The sequence below is a fragment of the Danio rerio genome, chromosome 20 (genome assembly GCF_052040795.2).
Source record: "Danio rerio strain M-AB ecotype USA chromosome 20, GRCz13ab, whole genome shotgun sequence".
Classification (NCBI taxonomy): domain Eukaryota; kingdom Metazoa; phylum Chordata; class Actinopteri; order Cypriniformes; family Danionidae; genus Danio; species Danio rerio.
Genome location: NC_141040.1, coordinates 620644 through 639203, shown reverse-complemented (window position 1 = coordinate 639203; position 18560 = coordinate 620644). Strand labels below are relative to the sequence as shown.

Here is an 18560-nt window from a genome sequence, read left to right as displayed (position 1 = left end):
ATATATATATATATATATATATATATATATATAAAGATTGAATAAACAATTTAACAAATTTTATTCAAATGTTTAACAGGATCTAACAATGCACTATACTTTCTCTTTAACATAACATATTCAGATTTTGTCTCACCCAGAACCCTGTTTAGTTATGAACCCTGCTGAAAAATCCAGCTTAAACCAGCCTAGGCTGGTTGGCTGGTTTTAGCTGGTTGACCAGGCTGGTTTTAGAGTCTTAGCTGGTCAGGCTGGAAAATGACCAGCCAAATCCAGCTAAAACCAGCTTGACCAGCCTGGTTTAAGCTGGATATAGCTGGTTTTGGCTGGACTCCCAGCTTGGCTAGGCTGGTCATCTCCCAGCCTGACCAGCTAAGACCTGGCTGGAAATGGCTGGAAACCAGCCTGGAAGTGGCCAAAACCCCTCTAAAACCAGCCTGGTCGACCAGCTAAAACCAGCCAACCAGCCTAGGCTGGTTTAGGCTGGATTTTTCAGCAGGGAATCCAGCTAGCAAAACTCATGTGGTTCAAATCCGGCCCACATACCGCATGGAATGATGGCACTTGGGCGGTCCTTGCCAGATCTAAGCCACAATTAAGCCGTAGCAATATTACATTTCAGCCAGAATTCAACCAAACCAGAACTGAGACCTGAGAAAACTACACTGACTTCAACACAGTGCAGTTGTGTGTTGTGTTGACTGCTAAATATTCACCCCATTTTCACTTGACAACCTAATTAGGGTACATAATGTATGTAATACAGCTACCCTCATTCAAGCTGCAATTTTCTGCAGTCACTAGTCAAATCAGGGCATTGTGATATATCTAACAGCAGCACTCTCGCTCAGTTCATACTGCTGAAAAGCCGGTGAGAGGAGAGTAGAGCTGTCAAAGCAAACAGAAACACATCCATAATGGATGACCACTGCTCCGAGTGTGTGCTCACTGCTCTGGATGTGCTTGTGTGTGCTTAAACTTCTCACTCTGTGTGTGTGTGTGTGTGTGTGTGTGTGTGTGTGTGTGTGTGTGTGTGTGTGTGTGTGTGTGTGTGTGTGTGTGTGTGTGTGTGTGTGTGTGTGAAGTGCACTTACATGGGCTGTTTTGAGTTTGAGGATGATGATACTTGACAATAATGTGGAAAGAATCATCTTAAAATCCCGTGAGGTCAGAATTAACATGAGACACTATAATAGTCACTAACAGAGCTATGAGCAATTAAAAGTACACTCACCGGCCACTTTTGAGTATCGGGTCGGACCCCTTTTTGCCTTCAGAACTGCCTTAATCCTTGGAGGCAGAGATTCAACAAGCTACTAGAAATATTGCTCAGAGATTTTGCTCCATATTGTCATGATAGCATCACACAGTTGCTGCAGATTTGTCAGCTACACATCCATGATGCCAATCAAAGGTTGATGTGATTATTTTTTTATTTCATTAGGTTTTTTTTTACAGCACAGATCATGTAAATTCAAATATTGACATTTAAATAGACTTAAGCATTCATTTAGATGTTCATTTAAACACAAGGGCCGTCAGGAGCAGCAGGCTGGGGTGAAACTATTTTGGAAGTGCACCAAAATATAGCACTGATCTGCTCACAGCAACCCAAGTCTGATTTCTGGCTCAAGGTCCTTTGCCGATCTTTCCCCCCTCACAGCAAGAAACTCGCTGGTTCAAGTCCCGGCTGGGTCATTTGGTGTTTCTGTGTGGAGTTTGCATGTTCTCCCTGTGTTGGCATGGGTTTCCTCCGGGTGCTCCAGTTTCACCCACAAGTCCAAACACATGTGCTATAGGGGAATTGAGTTGGCCGTAGTGTGTGTGTGAATGAGTGTGTATGGATGTTTCCCACTGATGGGTTGCAACTGGAGGGGCATCCACTGCGTAAAACATATGCTGGATAAGTTGTTGGTTTATTCCACTGTGGCGACCCCATATTAATTAAGGGACTAAGCCGAAATAGTTGCCGGTTCATTCCGCTGTGGCGACCCCAGATTAATAAAAGGACTAAGCCGAAAAAGTTGGCGGTTCATTACGCTGTGGCGACCCCAGATTAATTAAGGGACTAAGCCGAAATAGTTGGCGGTTCATTCCGCTGTGGTGACCCCAAATTAATAAAGGAACTAAGCCGAAAAAGTTAGCGGTTCATTCCACTGTGGTGACCCCAGATTAATAAAGGAACTAAGCCGAAAAAGTTAGCGGTTCATTCCACTGTGGTGACCCCAGATTAATAAAGGGACTAAGCTGAAAAAGTTGGTGGTTCATTACGCTGTGGTGACCCCAGATTAATAAAGGAACTAAGCCGAAAAAGTTAGCGGTTCATTCCACTGTGGTGACCCCAGATTAATAAAGGGACTAAGCTGAAAAAGTTGGTGGTTCATTACGCTGTGGTGACCCCAGATTTATAAAGGGACTAAGCTGAAAAAGTTGGTGGTTCATTACGCTGTGGCGACCCCAGATTAATAAAGGGACTAAGCTGAAAAGAAAATGAATGAATTAAAAAAAAAAAAAATATATATATATATATATATATATATATATATATATATATATATATTTATATATATATATATATATATATATATATATATATATATATATATATATATATATATAAATTCAAATGATAAAATATATATATATAAATTTGCCATATTTTATGGACGGAACAGAACACTTGAATTTTATGTGATGCTTCTTGTCTGGTCTGACACAAACTTTATCTCTTACATCAATCATTGATTTTTCAAGAAACCAGATCTTAAATATGAAAACGTCCTTAATTAAACATCACTGTGCATATACCCTATTAAATCTTGTTCAGAAATCTCTCATCTCCTGTTTGAGCTCCGTTACATACGTGTGGTCCTTTCCATGAACAACCTCCATGATGGTCAACGCCTGTAAAACAAACACAATTACTACACAGCACTGGCCTTTACAGAGCTAATGCAAAGTGCATTTCCCCCAAACCTGAAAGCCAACAAGAAATGTTGAAGAAGTCATTTTCAAAGGCTTACATTACCCCTTAGAGTAACCTATGGACCTTTCTTTTACAAGACGGTGACGATGCAATTAATGGTCATCATAATGTCTTGAAAGTTTTTAATATTGTGATTTTTATTTAAATGTATGTACATTTATAAAGCTACACTTTGTATTATGTCATCTTTGCATCAAATTACAGATATATAATAATAATAATAATAATAATAATAATAATAATAATAATAATAATAATAATAATAATAATAATAAAGGGACTAAGCTAAAAAGAAAATTAATGAATGATGCAATAAGGCAATAAGGCGCAAGAAGAGTTTGGCGTAATTTGTGCTATTTTCAGACCAGTGCAACTGTCATTTTCACGTTTTGTGCCGCGTTGTTTAAATAGTAAATTCATTTGCGAACTGCCGCTCTAGACAAAGGATGGTCACGCCGCCCTCAAACCTAAAGTGAAAATGAGGATGAGGTTGCCCTCTCTATTGTGCCGCACTAGACGTGGATATAACTGAGGGTGCAGGTGGTGAGGGTAGTGTCGCGGATGCCTCTCTCTATTCTGCCACCCTAGACGCGGATATAACTGAGGGTGCGGGTGGTGAGGGTAGTGTCGCGGATGCCTCTCTCTATTCTGCCACCCTAGACGCGGATATAACTGAGGGTGCGGGTGGTGAGGGTAGTGTCGCGGATGCCTCTCTCTATTCTGCCGCCTCAGATGTGGATATAACTGAGGGTGCGGGTGGTGAGGGTAGTGTCGCGGATGCCTCTCTCTATTCTGCCGCCTCAGATGTGGATATAACTGAGGGTGCGGGTGGTGAGGGTAGTGTCGGGTACGCCGCTCTCTCTATTGTGCCGCACTTGACGTGGATATAACTGAGGGTGCGGGTGGTGAGGGTAGGGTCACGGATGCCTCTCTCTATTCTACCGCCTCAGACGCGGATATAAATGAGGGTGCGGGTGGCGAGGGTAGTTTAGGGGACGCCACCTTCTCTATTCTGCCACCCTAGGCGCGGATACAACTGAGGGAGCGGGTGGTGAGGGTAGTATCGGGGACGCGGCCCACTCTATTTTGCCTCCCTAGACGCGGATGAGGGCGCGGGTGGCGAGGGTAGTTTCAGGGACGCCGCCCTGTCTATTCCGCCGCCCTAGGCGGCTGCCTTGGTCGCCTCTATGGACGTGCCAGCCCTGCTCATGAACTCTCAAAGTGCATTATGGGTATTCTCTAGCTGTTGATTGTACATGTGTTGTAGACTCGTTATTGCTGTGCATTGTAGGATTGGTTAAGTGCACTTTAAAACGTCTATGGCTGCTGTATAGGATTCGATTTTGGATACAGCCATGCAGTGTTGGGGAAACGTGGTTGAGAACCACTGATCCAAACAACTCCTTTGGTGAAAGTCAAACCAGTTTAGAGAGAAACAAGGGTCATGCTCAGCTAGTTTTGAAGTAGATTGTACCTTCTGAAAGGCATCGATGCCAGCCAACTTCCTGTCCAGAGCAATGTAGAGTCTGCCCAACTTCAGATACATAGATGCAACATTCATAGAGTATGCTGGGTAGAGGACACTACAGACAAAACAAAGATATTAATGCTGGTAGATGCACTAATATGTATTATATTATATGCTACCTGACAAAAGTCTTGTGTTGGATCTCAGCTGTAAAAGCAACACATAATAACTGGTCTTCTAGTTGATGATGTGTAAGAGTGTCAGAAGGTGGATTTCTCTGCTGGATCATCTGCTGATCTGCATCCCAATCATCACCAATACTGCAGGAGACCTACTGGAACCAGCATGCACCAAGATTCACATAGAAATCAGTCAAGTTTGGTGAAGGAGAAATCATGGTTTGGGGTTCATTCAGTATGGAGAGATCTGCAGAGTGGATGATCAACATCAACAGTCTGAGGAATCAAGACATCTGTGCTGCCCATTACATTACAAACCACAGGAGAGAGACAATTCTCCAGCAGGATAGCGCTCCTGCTCATACTTCAGCCTCCACATCAAAGATCCTGAAAGCAGAGAGTGCTCCAGGATTGGCCAGCCCAGTCACCAGACATCAACATTATTGATTTGATGGAGGAGGAGGTGTTGAAGATGAACACAAAGACTCTTGATGAACTCTGAAGGCTTTCTTCTTCATTCCAGATGACTTTATTAATGAGTGATGTGAGTCATGTCAGAGATGTATGGATGCAGTCCTCCAAGCTCATGATGGAGTCAGACACAATCTTCATTCTGTCTCCACTGCAGCAGGACTTTATATTCTATACTGGACATTATTTCTGTTCAGTGATGAGACTTTAGTCTGAGCAGAGTCAGAGCGCACTGTCCTCATCAAATCAGTCAACATCAAGACATGATCAGATTTATTGAGCTCAAATCAGCAAAATCTAGAGGCCTTCACCTTTCATAGAGACACTTCTGACACCAGATCAACAACTAGAAGACCAGTTATTATTAGCTTTTCTTAAAACCTGAATAATCGACAAGACTTTTGTCAGGTAGTGCATGTGCATCCATGAATGTTCTTACGTGAATGGCTTGATGACTTTTTCCCCATAGCGCACTGCTCCTTCATAATCCTCTGTGAAGAGGCAGATGCCCATAGCCTGGTACATCATATGAAGGATGTAGACGTTGGAGTCATCAAACACGGTGCTCATCTTGTCAATGCTGAGCTCGCACATCTCCAGCAGCTCAGCGGGACGTCAACCAGAGTCAAGAGTCAATAACAGTGTGATTTACAATCTCAGAAATAAAGTTACAACAGGCCACCCTTTCAATAGATACATTTCAGTACTCAAATGGTACTTATCAGTGCTTGAATGGCCAATGTTGTACCCTAAATGTGCATAGTGTGTGGTGTTTTGGTGACTGTCGCTTTAAATGCAAATGAGATTATGCTCTTTTTCAGAAGAGGGCGGAGCTACAGATGCCTGTGCATCAGCATAGTGGCAGATTCAACAACAAGACTGATGTCTTATGCTAATGAGGGAGAGATGGGCACTAGTGGGCGGGGCTTTCCCCCTCTGATGACATCATACAAAGGAAGAATGTCAATAAAAGTGCTTCAGCAGACTGTTTTAGTCAAGTCTGATTATAAACAATACAATTAAATCATGTTTATTATTAAAAAGCTGGTTTTATTCACACACTGCTGTGTTTAAACCCCTTATAAAAGTGATTTTTGCATAATAGCTCCTCCTTAATATTTCAGTTTGTTAATATAATATCAACCAATAAAATTAAATGGACTTTTTATGTTCAAATAACTATTTAACAGCATAATAAAATAAATAGAAATGCAACTATAAAATTCCCAGAGATGGGTTGTGGCTGGAAGGGCATCCGCTGCGTTAATACTTGCTGGATAAGTTAGCGGTTCATTCCACTGTGGCGACCGTGGATCATTAAAGGGACTAAGCCGACAAGAAAATGAATGAATGCAACTATAAAAGAACCACAAAGGATATTTTTGTCTTGTTTGGCCCTGCGGAAGTTTTCCATGGAGTTCCGAGCGTAACGCACCATATCCTTGATCTCCTTTTCCCCGATTTCATCACTCCGCTTCCGCACACTCATCTTCACCACATCCTGCAAAACCACAAAGTATCAGAGGAAGAAGCATTGGTGTTATGATCACTAGCAGCTGCAGACTGCTGGGAGAACTACAAATCCGCCACATTATGGACTACAACTCCATACATGCACTCCGCTCACACACACCTGTTCCAAGTGATGAGCACACACACAGCCTGAGGATCTTTACGCACTGATTACATGGACTTTAAACACAGCACACAGTGCTTAACTTTTACTGTTTAATCCATCACACTACATCACTTCTGCTCCTTTGTATTTTATCTTATTTTGACTAACGTTACTATTTTTTGTTCTGTTAATTGTCTGTATGGCTTCATTTGTTGTGTAATTGGGTTCAACACAGGTTGTATTAAAAAGGTCAATGCGCTTATTTCACGCGGACGTCATTTTAAAGAACGAAAGCGAAGACAATGGCAGCCACGTGTAATCAGTCTATAAAGTGTATCCCATGCGTTTCCACACACCATAGATTTGGTGGAGCACTCTTTGCAGTCACAGCTGAAGTAGTACATGTCTCTGAGTCTCTCCAATCGGTCCGCTGTAGGGTACAGCAGGTCTATGTAGCTGGTGTAAATCTGCACGCACACACAGAAAGAGAGGAAGAAAGGGAGAGAACACACACACAAATGGTAGTAAGTACACCTCGAAATAACGATAATTACAGACTAGGACGTTGGGTTAACATCTATCAACATTAGCATTCCTCATAGTGAAACACCAACAGAATCCAGTGCTCTTTTCTAGACAGCTATGTGGAAATCACTACTTGAGAATAAAGTCTGGACTAACTCTAACCCTCATGTGACCTGTATACTGCAGACAGAATGATCACACCCAACTCGCACTTCACTTCATCATGGAAATTCCTAGTTACAAAGAGCATAGCTTAGAGGAAAAAAGAGTTCACTAAAGTGTTTAATAATACTGTTATCCAGTGGTAAATGTAGTGTGAGAGCAGATGAGAGTGAAAAAGTCAATATTTAGCTGAGGTCGCCCTCTGGTGGTCAGAGAAGGGAATCATCCCTATCAAATTACTTAAGTTGTTCCCAAACCTGGTCCTGCTTTTCATTAGGTTTAATTAAAACTCTTTTTGTCAGTCACTGTGACCATGGGTGAGGACTGCGTTTGGGCTCTTTGACTTGATATTTCTCATTGGTTGCTGTAACTGTGTTATGCTAACCCTTCTGGTTGGCTGGTCTTAGCTGGTTTTAGCTGGAAGTGGATGGTCTCCCACCCTGGTCAGGCAGGTTTTAGCTGGTCTCTCAGCCTGGCCAGGCTGTTTTTAGCTGGTCTCCCAGCCTGGTCAAGCTGGTTTTAGCTGGTCTTCCAACCTAGCCAGACTGGTCAAGCTGGTCTCTCAGTCTGACCAGGCTGGTTTTAGCTGGTCTCTCAGCCTGGCCAGGCTGGTCAAGCTGGTTTTAACTCGTCTCCCATCCTGGCCAGCCTGGTTTTAGCTAGTCTCCCGGCCTGGTCAAGCTGGTTTTAGCTGGTTTCCCATCCTGGCCAGCCTGGTTTTAACTGGTCTCCCAGCCTGGTCAAGCTGGTTTTAGCTGGTCTCCCATCCTGGCCAGCCTGGTTTTAGCTGGTCTCCCAGCCTGGTCAAGCTGGTTTTAGCTGGTCTCCCATCCTGGCCAGCCTGGTTTTAGCTGGTCTCCCAGCCTGGTCAAGCTGGTTTTAGCTGGTCTCCCATCCTGGCCAGCCTGGTTTTAGCTAGTCTCCCAGCCTGGTCAAGCTGGTTTTAGCTGGTCTCCCATTCTGGCCAGCCTGGTTTTAGCTGGTCTCCCAGCCTGGCCAGCCTGGTTTTAGCTGGTCTCCCAGCCTGACCAGCTAAAACCAGCTAAGACCAGTGAACCTGACCAGTTAAAACTAGATAAGAACAGCCAGCTTAACCAGCTAAGACCAGCCTGACAAGCTAAAACCAGCCTGACTTACTAAGACCAGCTAAAAAGTGGTCTTCAAAATCCCTTTAAAACCAGCCTGACCCGCTAAAACCAGCTTAGACCAGCTAAGACCAACCTGATCAACTAAGACCAGCTTAAAAGTGGCCAAAACCCTTCTAAAATTAGCTAAGACCAGCTAAAACGAGCTAAGCCCAACCTGACCAATTAAGACTAGCTAAAAAGTGACCAAAACCCCTCTAAAACCAGCCTGACCAGCTAAAACCAGCCTGACCAGCTAAAACCAGCTAAGACCTACCTAACCAATTAAGACCAGCTAAAAAGTGCCCAAAACCTCTCTAAAAACAGCCTGACAAACCAGCCATGACCAGCCTGGGAAACCAGCTAAAACCAGCTTGGGTGACCAGCTAAAACCAGCCTGACCAGCTTAGACTTTAAGCTGTTTGTTTTCAGTAGGGAAGAAGAAAGACAATGATAATAATAATCATTCTGTGCTTCAGTAGAATGACACCCAGCAGTGATATGATGAGGTTTTATGAACACACCGAGCATCTGAAACACTTTAAACACCCAGACATCAGTAATAAGTATGCATCTCAACCTCAATGATGACATATTTCTTGCTGCAGTGCATGCTGGGAGTCATGGATGAGTCTTATGTTGCTCTCGGCAAGCATGAAGCACTGTTGCATGAAGCTTGTCACCATTGTTGAGATATATACACTCACTGGCCACTTTATTAGGTACACCTTAATAGTACCAGGTTGGACCTCTTTTGCCTTCAGAACTGCCTTAATCCTTCAACAAGGCACTGGAAATATTCCTCAGAGATTTTGCTCCATATTGACATGATAGCATCACACAGTTGCTGCAGATTTGTCGGCTGCACATCCATGATGCCAATCTCCCGTTCCACCACATCCCAAAGCTGCTCTATTGGATTGAGCTCTGGTGACTGTGGAGGCCATTTGAGTACAGTGAACTCATCGTCACGTTCACCAGTCTGAGATGATTCGCACTTTATTTGAGTTACTGTTGTCTTTCTGGTGGTACAGGTGTACCTAATAAAGTGGCCGGTAAGAATATTGTGTTTCAGGTGTACAAAGCTGTAGAATCGCAATAATACTATAATCAAAATAATAAGATCAGTGTCACATTATTATCATCATAATCAGTGATTAAATTCAGCTGCAGGATCAGTGGATTTCACTAATACATGATGATTTACTCTGATCGTATCAATATTTTTGTGCTACAACAAACAGTAACAGCAACCAAAGAGGAGCTAACCTAAAACACAGGAGCTCAAGTAAACACTGTTCTCCACAATGGTGATGTCTAATAAAAGCTTTTGCAGTAAATCTCACTAAATCCCCATTCACATTACAAGAGCCACACAGCGACTAGAGAACAATCATTTAAATAAAGAGCTATGACTTCCCGCTGTGCGAACGACAGCGACTATCTCTTTAAGACTGATAGAGGTAAGAGGACAGTGACATACAGACCTCCTGCCCTGGGCTGATGTCCTTCACGGCCCGTACTTCAGCGTTGATGCCTCTGTATGTGACTATGACATTGGGAGAGCAACTGTGGTTCAAGAGGGCAATGCTGGAAGAGCAGGAGAACAGCACAGGATTATGGGGGCTGAAAATTAAATTAAAGAAGCCTCAAGATGTTCAAGTGCAATCCCACACAGCAAACAGACTTGGCCCAAATGTGGCCTGATTTTGGCACTGCTGGCGTGCTGCCGGTCACAGGCAGACAAATTAGGGTCATGCATGGCAATGATGGCACTGCATGCAGGACGGCAAACTACATTTGGGCCAGTTGTGGATGGGAGGAGGGTGGCCCAGATCAGATTGTTCACATTGTTTAGGGTACATTAGGCTGGGTTATGGCTCAGTTTTTGGGGTTTCTTGTTAAAGTATAAACTTGTGGCTGAGAATCGGTACCAATAAACGTGTTTTGGCCCACTTCAGGGCCAGTTAAGGGGAATAAATTGGCTGAGATTCAGGCCGTAGTTGGCCCATGTGTGGCCCTTGTCTTGTCCAGTTATAGGCCACTTCACGACCGTCAATCAAGAGGGAAAAGTTATTATGTGGCCCGGAGCTGGGCCAGAAAACATTTGGTATGTGGGAAGTTACCCATATCAACATAAGTCTTCAACCACAAACCCCAAAAACTGAGCCATAACCCAGCCTAATGTTACCTGAACAATACACTGATCTGGCCACAGCAGTTCCATAATCAGGCCACATTTGGGCCAAGTCTGTTTGCTATGTGGGATATAGCTGAGAATTGGTACCAATAATAAACCAGTTTTGGCCCAGTTCAGGGCCAGTTAAGGATGATAAATTGGCTGAGATTCGGGCCGGTTATGGCCCATGTCCAGTTATGGGACACCGTCATTCTTTGCAGTACTTGGGCCGAAGGAAAGTTATTGTGTGGCCCAAAGCCATAACCCAGCCTAAAGTTACCTGAACAATCGCTACACTGGTCTGGGTCACACACCTCCCATCCACAACTGGCCCAAATCTAGTTTGCCATCATGCATGTCAGCGCCAACACCCACATAGCAAAATTTCTCTGGCCCAGCTCTGGCCCACACAATCAGGTTTTGCTTGGCCCACATGCCTCAGTGAATTACGGTACATGACTGGACCAAATCCGGCTTCCAGACAAGGGCCAAACATGGACCATATCTGGGCCAAATCTCAGCCAAGTGAATAACTCATAACTGGGTCTGAACTGGGCCAGATAGGTTGGTGTGTCACGATTGCAATGAAATTGATAAACCCATGGAGTGATGCGCTTAAGGCACACTATGGGCGTGCTTTTTTCTCAAAGTGACCTGATTGGTAGAATTTTTTTCTTTAATCAAAAATGATTTTATTGTATTTTAAATGTGGGTCAAGACTGGCCAAACTCACATGGCCCACTAATCAAATTTTTAATTCTGGGCCAAATACTACGTTTTTTATCTGGCCCAGATCTTGTGTGCCGCCTTAAAGACGGTGCCACCTCTGCCAAACCCGGGCCATGTTTGGCCCACATGCTGTATGCCAGTGCCGGATGAATGCCTGCTGTGCCAGCTTTATGCCAAATCTGGGCCAGAATTCTTTGCTACTAGGGCAGTTGCATAATCAAACCACAAGTCTGTTTGCTATGTGGGTTATATCTGAGAATCAGAACTAATAATAAACCTGTTTTGACCCAATTCAGGGTCAGTTAAGGATGATATATTTGCTGAGATTCGGGTTGGTTATGGCCCATGTGTGGCCCTTGACTTTAATCCAGTTATGGGCCACTTTAAAACCATCATTCTTTGCAGTACTTGGGCCGAGGGAAAAGTTATTGTGTGGCCCGAGGCTGGGCCAGAAAACATTTGCTATGTGGGATAGTAAAGCATGAAGACAACTGTGAAATATAAAAGAATATACTGTATATTGTGATATGAACACAATTTCCCCAGATAATTGAACAGATCTATTTGGAAAGAATTGGTCATTTTGGATGATTCTGTAGGGCAGTGAATCTGCCTAAAGTAGAATAAACAACGGACAAGCATAGATAGACACAACAGAGCAGAAGATGCAAATGAAACATACAGAGCGTCATGCTTTTCTGAGGAGACTGACAGTGACTGAATAATCAATGATGTGACGATTGCAAATGCGCATATTGCGATATGGATGCTGAAATTACATGTTGTGCAGCTCTGATTCAATCAGCTATGAGGAACTTGTCTTGTGTATGAGGATAAATGTGGAAGCTGGACATACTCTGGAAAAATGGCTAAACCCAAGTTTGAGAGTTCCTCATCCTCCACAGTGAAGCCGTTACAGTGAACCTGTGTAAATTAGACACAAGACAAGCACATTAACACAAAATAAAAACAATCAAAAACAAAAAAAAACAGCTCTTGATATTAACATAGCATTAACTCAGATGTTTAGCTCAATAAAGCCCTCATTAGCTGCTTTTTATTAGTTAGTAATTCACTGAGTAAATTGTTCTCTCTCTCTCTCTCTCTCTTACGAAAATATTTAGCAAATAAATGCAATAAATTAACAACAGATATGCTCAGAAACAAATAAACAGACCTTATGCCTCTGAATAAATGTTAATCTGTATATCCTGCATTTTGCGCATTTGCGATGGATGCGGCTGGCTTTGACTTTGTGGTGTCTCACGTTTTCAAAATAGTCACACACACGTTCATTCATTCATTTTCTTTTCGGCTTAGTCCCTTTAATTAATCTGGGGTTGCCACTGTGGAATGAACCGCCAACTTATCCAGCCACAACCCATCTCTGGGAAACATCCATACACACCCATTCACACTCATACACTACGGACAATTTAGCCTACCCAATTCACCTGTACCACATGTCTTTGGACTGTGGGGGAAACCGGAGCACCCGGAGGAAACCCACGTAAACACAGGGAGAACATGCAAACTCCACACAGATACATGTTAAGTTTAATATAAACTTTGAAATACCGTTTCGGCTATGGTAAATGGTAAATTTCAGCCTTTACCTGTGAGAATAGTGTGAGCAGGGCCTGATGGTCAGGGAAGTCCAGGTGTTTGGAGTAGAACTGATGTAGACCGGCTATATGTGCTTCAGTCATCTCTCTTTTCTCATTATCCATATCCTCCAGGTCTGTCAGAAGATGAAGACTAACATGTTAGCTATAAATGCTAAACATGCAATATGAGCCAGAAATCATGAGGAAATTAATAAGCAACTCTGGGGGCTAATGGTTAGGGAGTTGAACTTGTAGTCGAAAGATTGCAGGTTTGATTCCCAGTCCCAGCAGGAATCGAGTATGGGGGAGCCAATGAGGTATCAAGACATCTTCAACACCCAGCTGAGGTGCCCTTGACCAAGACAACAAACCTCTAATTGTTGCCCACTGCTCCGGGTGTGTGCTCACTGTTTATGTGTGTGTTATCGCTTCTCAATCATGTGTGTCCATTTGGAAGGGTCAAAAGCAGAGAACCAATTTCGAGTATTGGTAACCATGCTCATAGGCTACATTCTGAAAACGTAGCCCTATACACATTTCTGGAGATCATAAATTATGTAGCCGGAGGTACGTATGGCTGCATTTCATCTTTAAATTCTAAATACGGGGCAATACGCCACAGCTGCTGGCTTGTTTCTTTTTAAGCTACCAGCTGACAGCATACCTCTTTATAGACAGCTTTTCCGCTGTTACCAGTTTGTTCAGTGGCTCGCTGTGTATGAATTGTGATATGGAGTGAAGTTGAGTGCGACGACGAGGTTCGAGTATGGCAAAGAAAAATCCAGAAAGCAGGTAAGACAAATACAAAAAACAAAAAAATAACAGGGTGAGCATGTGGTAAAAACTGAACATGTGGTAAAAATCAGCCGAGGGCTTTTCTTTTTTCTGAATTGCTTTTGAAAACACTATCGGTTGGGTTTAGGGAAGGAGGGGGGTTGGTCAGTCGATTGGTCAGTCAGTCAACAGCGGCCTCTGGTGGATTTACGTGCGAACAGCAGGCATGAATGGCACTCGCGAGAGAAACTTAAGATCTAAAATAGCCTACACAGCGGCCTCTGGTGGATTCACAAAAACAAAATCTGCAACAAAACGTAGCTCCTGCAACATATTTGGCACTCTCCAGGAATGTTTATAAATTCAGAATGAGCCTGGGTAGCTATTAATCAACTATCAAAAGTCCTGAGATATTTCAATCGTCCACCATGAAAGTCTTCTTTGACAGATGGGCTTAATGGTTTCTAGTACTTACGGGCTTCCATTTCTCCCAGTAACAGCAGAATCTCTGACGGGCTTCTTTCTTTCTGAGCTTTCTGCATCAGCAAACACACATCAAACACTCATCGATTCTGTATATAAGTAAAACAACTCTAGATGTATCTGACCAGCCTGGCGATGATTCTGGCCACCAGTCGCACCGTCTCTGAGGGGCGCCAGTTCTCTCCGAATGCACACATGGCCTGACACTCCAGCTTGTGCATGGGCCAGTTCTTTTTCTGTCAAATGCAGACAAAACGGGCAGGTGAGTTAATGTTAAAGGGGACCAACTTTTTGTAATCACATTTGATAAAAACAGTCTCCCTCATTAGCATAAGAAAGGCCTAAAAAAAGAAGCAGCCATCGGGTATTAGAGGTTTGATGCCAAGACTTGCTGAACATGATGTTAGCAAATTAAAGACATTATAAATGGAGAGTTTTAGGATGCACAAATGAACACTGTACACTACCTGACAAAAGTCTTATCTCCTATTCAAGTTTTATGAACAGCAGATAATATCTGTTCTTTTAGTTGCTGATCTGGTGTCAGAAGTGTCTCTATGAAAGGTGAAGGCCTCTAGATTTTGCTGATTTGAGCTCAATAAATCTGATCATGTGTTGATGTTGACTGATTTGATGAGGACAGTGCGCTCTGACTCTGCTCAGACTAAAGTCTCATCACTGAACAGAAATAATGTCCAGTATAGAATATAAAGTCCTGCTGCAGTGGAGACAGAATGAAGATTGTGTCTGACTCCATCATGAGCTTGGAGGACTGCATCCATACATCTCTGACATGACTCACATCACTGATTAATAAAGTCATCTGGAATGAAGAAGAAAGCCTTCAGAGTTCATCAAGAGTCTTTGTGTTCATCTTCAACACCTCCTCCTTCATCATCTCAATAATGTTGATGTCTGGTGACTGGGCTGGCCAATCCTGGAGCACTCTCTGCTTTCAGGATCTTTGATGTGGAGGCTGAAGTATGAGCAGGAGCGCTATCCTGCTGGAGAATTGTCCCTCTCCTGTGGTTTGTAATGTAATGGGCAGCACAGATGTCTTGATCCCTCAGGCTGTTGATGTTGATCATCCACTCTGCAGATCTCTCCATACTGAATGAACCCCAAACCATGATGTCTCCTTCACCAGACTTGACTGATTTCTGTGAGAATCTTGGTGCATGCTGGTTCCAGTAGGTCTTCTGCAGTATTGGTGATGATTGGGATGCAGATCAGCAGATGATCCAGCAGAGAAATCCACCTTCTCACACTCTTACACATCATCAACTAGAAGACCAGTTATTATCTGCTGCTCTCACCGCTTTAGTCTGTTCGTGTAGAATTAGAAGTGGATGATTATTTGTCTGTGAGTGTTTTACCTGACAGTTCGCATTGCAGTAGAACGCTTTTTTGCACTTTCCGCATTTGGCAAGACCCTTTTTCCTGCACACAATAAAGAATAAACACACAACCAATCAGTGTTTCTGAATAAACACACCGCCATCACTACTTATTAAACTAACAAGTTCATTTACACTCAATAAATCACAAAAAAGCGTGCCATGGTGGCGCAGTGGGTAGCACGATCTCCTCACAGCAAGAAGGTCACTAATTCGAGTCCCTGCTATGTCAGTTGGCATTTCTGTGCGGAGTTTGCAAGTTCTCCCCATGTTGGCCTGGGTTTCCTCCGGGTGCTCCGGTTTCCCCCACAGTCCAAACACATGCGCTATAGGGGAACTGAATAAGCTAAATTAGCTGTAGTGTATGAGTGTGAATAGGTTTCCCTGTGTTGGGTTGCGGCTGGAAGGGCATCAGCTGCGTATAACATGTGCTGGATAAGTTGGCGCTGTGGCGACCCCTGATTAATAAAGGGACTAAGCTGAGAATAAAATGAATGAATGAAATAACAAAACAATCAGTAATTAATGAATGAATTCTTGAAATTTGCTGGCACCAAACACAACAGAAAAGGCCCTTAAAGCAGGGGTGTCCAAACTCAGTCCTGGAGGGCCGGTGTCCTGCATATTTTAGTTCCAACCCCAATTAAATACACCTGAACCAGCTAATCAAGCTCTTACTAGGTATACTAGAAACTTCCAAAAAGGTGTCATGAAAGAAGTTAGAGCTAAACAATGCAGGACACTGGCCCTCCAGGACCGAGTTTGGACACCCCTGCCTTAAAGGGATAGTTCACCCAAAAATGAAAACTCTGACACTTGTTCCAAACCTGTTTGTGTTCCAAACACAGAGCACATTACTTTGAGGACAGCTAGAAACCTGTAACCATTGACTTCCATAGTATTTGCTTTTCCTACTATGGAAGTCAATGGTTACAGGTTTTCAGCCGTCTTCAAAATATCTTCTTCTGTATTTAACATAAAAAAGAGTCTCATAAAGGTTTAAAGCCGTACGAGGGTGAGTAAACTGTGAGTTAGTTTTCCTTTTTGCATGGACTGTCCCTTTAAGGCTGCAGCCTTTCCTCAGCAGCTGTCCCGGTGTGTCTGCTACGCTTGACAGGCGCTGCCACTTACACCCACTCAACCCGGGCTGGAGCAAATGTCCTGAAGATTTGCTCAGCTGCTTTTAGACATTTGGTTGTATTTTTAGACGAGCCCTTGTCATAAGCTTCTTGTCATAAAAAAAGAGATGCATCTAAAATCAGAGAAACTGATGTGTAAATAATGAATCTTAAAAGTGGAAGACTCAAGATAAATCCCAGCATCTCTCTCTCCTAACCACACACAAACACACAAAGCTTGTTTGAAGCGCTACACGTGCTGTTAAAGTGAGTCATTCATTCAGCTTTACCAGTGTTCAAATAAAACAAAACCTAATTAATTCACGTAACGTGTACTCAATTGTAAATATTATGTAAAAATCCTCTTTATTACAAGATGAGTTTGCAAATGTGACCCTGGGTCAAAAAATATCTTAGTTTGACCAGATAAAACACATTGTTTGGGTCAAAATGACTCTATTTTCATGCCAAATAAGTTGTATGTTAAGAAAATATCTTTAATAATAATAGGTTTTTTTTATATCATGTTAAACTAACAATTTGTGCATTGCCTACTGTAATTAAAGATATTTTTTCTCTGTGTTTAGATATTTCTGAACCCTCAGATTTCAGATTTGTGTGTATATATATATATATTGTCATATCCTAACAAACCATTTTCACATATCAATCTCAATTTCCAAAAGTTGACAATTATGACTGGTTTTGCGGTCACAAAGTCGTAAATTAGTTCCACAACGTTCCCTAAATTGTTTATTATGATACTTGAATATTCAGTCATGTAAGAATGACTTCAAAACAACATTAGCACTATTTAAATGGCTGTAAACAGTGTTCTTTAATATTCATTGGCTGCTAATTTGATTTCAATATTTAGAATAACAAGTGATAATAATAATAAGTTACAAACTTCACCTCTAAAAGAGTGAACATTATCACCTAATGAATAAACAATGTTCAACAGAATGTGTTTTAAAGTTTAAAAAAGTGACTGTCCGACCTCGTAAAGCACTGTTCACAGATGAGTCCTCTCTCTCCCACAGACAGCACGTATGAATATGCGGGACACGAGAACAGTAGTTCACCGACTCCATATGCTCTGCTCACCCGCAGACCTCTGCCCTTGCCCGGGCTGGCGAACTGCTCGATGCCCGGGATGCCTTCTGCCTTCATCATACACACAAATCAGGATCTCAATGCGCAATAGTGGACTCGGTCGTTCTGAGGTGTCAGAAATTTTCAGTTTCACTGGGCGGAGCATGTATGAATATGTATGAGTTTTGTGTCAAAGCAGTACTTAAAACCACGCCCATCGGAGGGTAGAGGGTTGAACACAACTATATAAAGGACATTCTATCTGAAGCGTACATTATCTGTCCCGCAAATAATAACATAAATACAGTGAATTAAAAGTATTTGATCCCAAAACATGTCTAACATGAAGATGGTTGACTTCTGTGAGTTGTTCTGTAAAGGAGTGTCATTCATTTGGTTCTCAGATCGTTTTTCTTTATTAATAACACTACACTGCACAAACCCGGTCACTGTGCTTATCCTCAGCCCAAAGCTACAGCTTTAATAGATTTTTTATGCAAAAAAAAAAACTGTTATTTAGGGAAAAATTCTTCAGAAAAAGCGAGTTTAATCAACATTCACATCATTAAATACATCAAATTATAAATAAATTCCACAAATAAATAATATTTTACAACTGTCTCCATGCCAGTCCTGTCACTTTCG

General features: G+C 42.5%; 2 protein-coding genes across 4 annotated transcripts in view; one reads left to right on the top strand and one right to left on the bottom strand.

Moving 5' to 3' along the window:
* lats1 (large tumor suppressor kinase 1) overlaps window positions 1-18560 on the top strand; it is a 777671-nt gene that overhangs the window by 686381 nt on the left and 72730 nt on the right. The gene's annotated exons all lie outside the window — the stretch shown is intronic.
* Window positions 1235-18022, bottom strand: smyd2b (SET and MYND domain containing 2b). 3 transcript variants are annotated; one of them, XM_087297722.1, is made up of 13 exons: window positions 17821-18022; window positions 15682-15745; window positions 14431-14541; window positions 14298-14358; window positions 13058-13182; window positions 12298-12365; window positions 10021-10123; window positions 7079-7189; window positions 6485-6605; window positions 5544-5718; window positions 4461-4569; window positions 2809-2904; window positions 1235-1388 (listed from the first exon to the last, which is right to left on the bottom strand). In XM_087297722.1, exons 1-12 carry the CDS (start codon window positions 17994-17996, stop codon window positions 2824-2826), a joined length of 1305 nt encoding a protein of 434 aa, XP_087153848.1. In that variant the 5' UTR covers window positions 17997-18022; the 3' UTR covers window positions 1235-1388; window positions 2809-2823.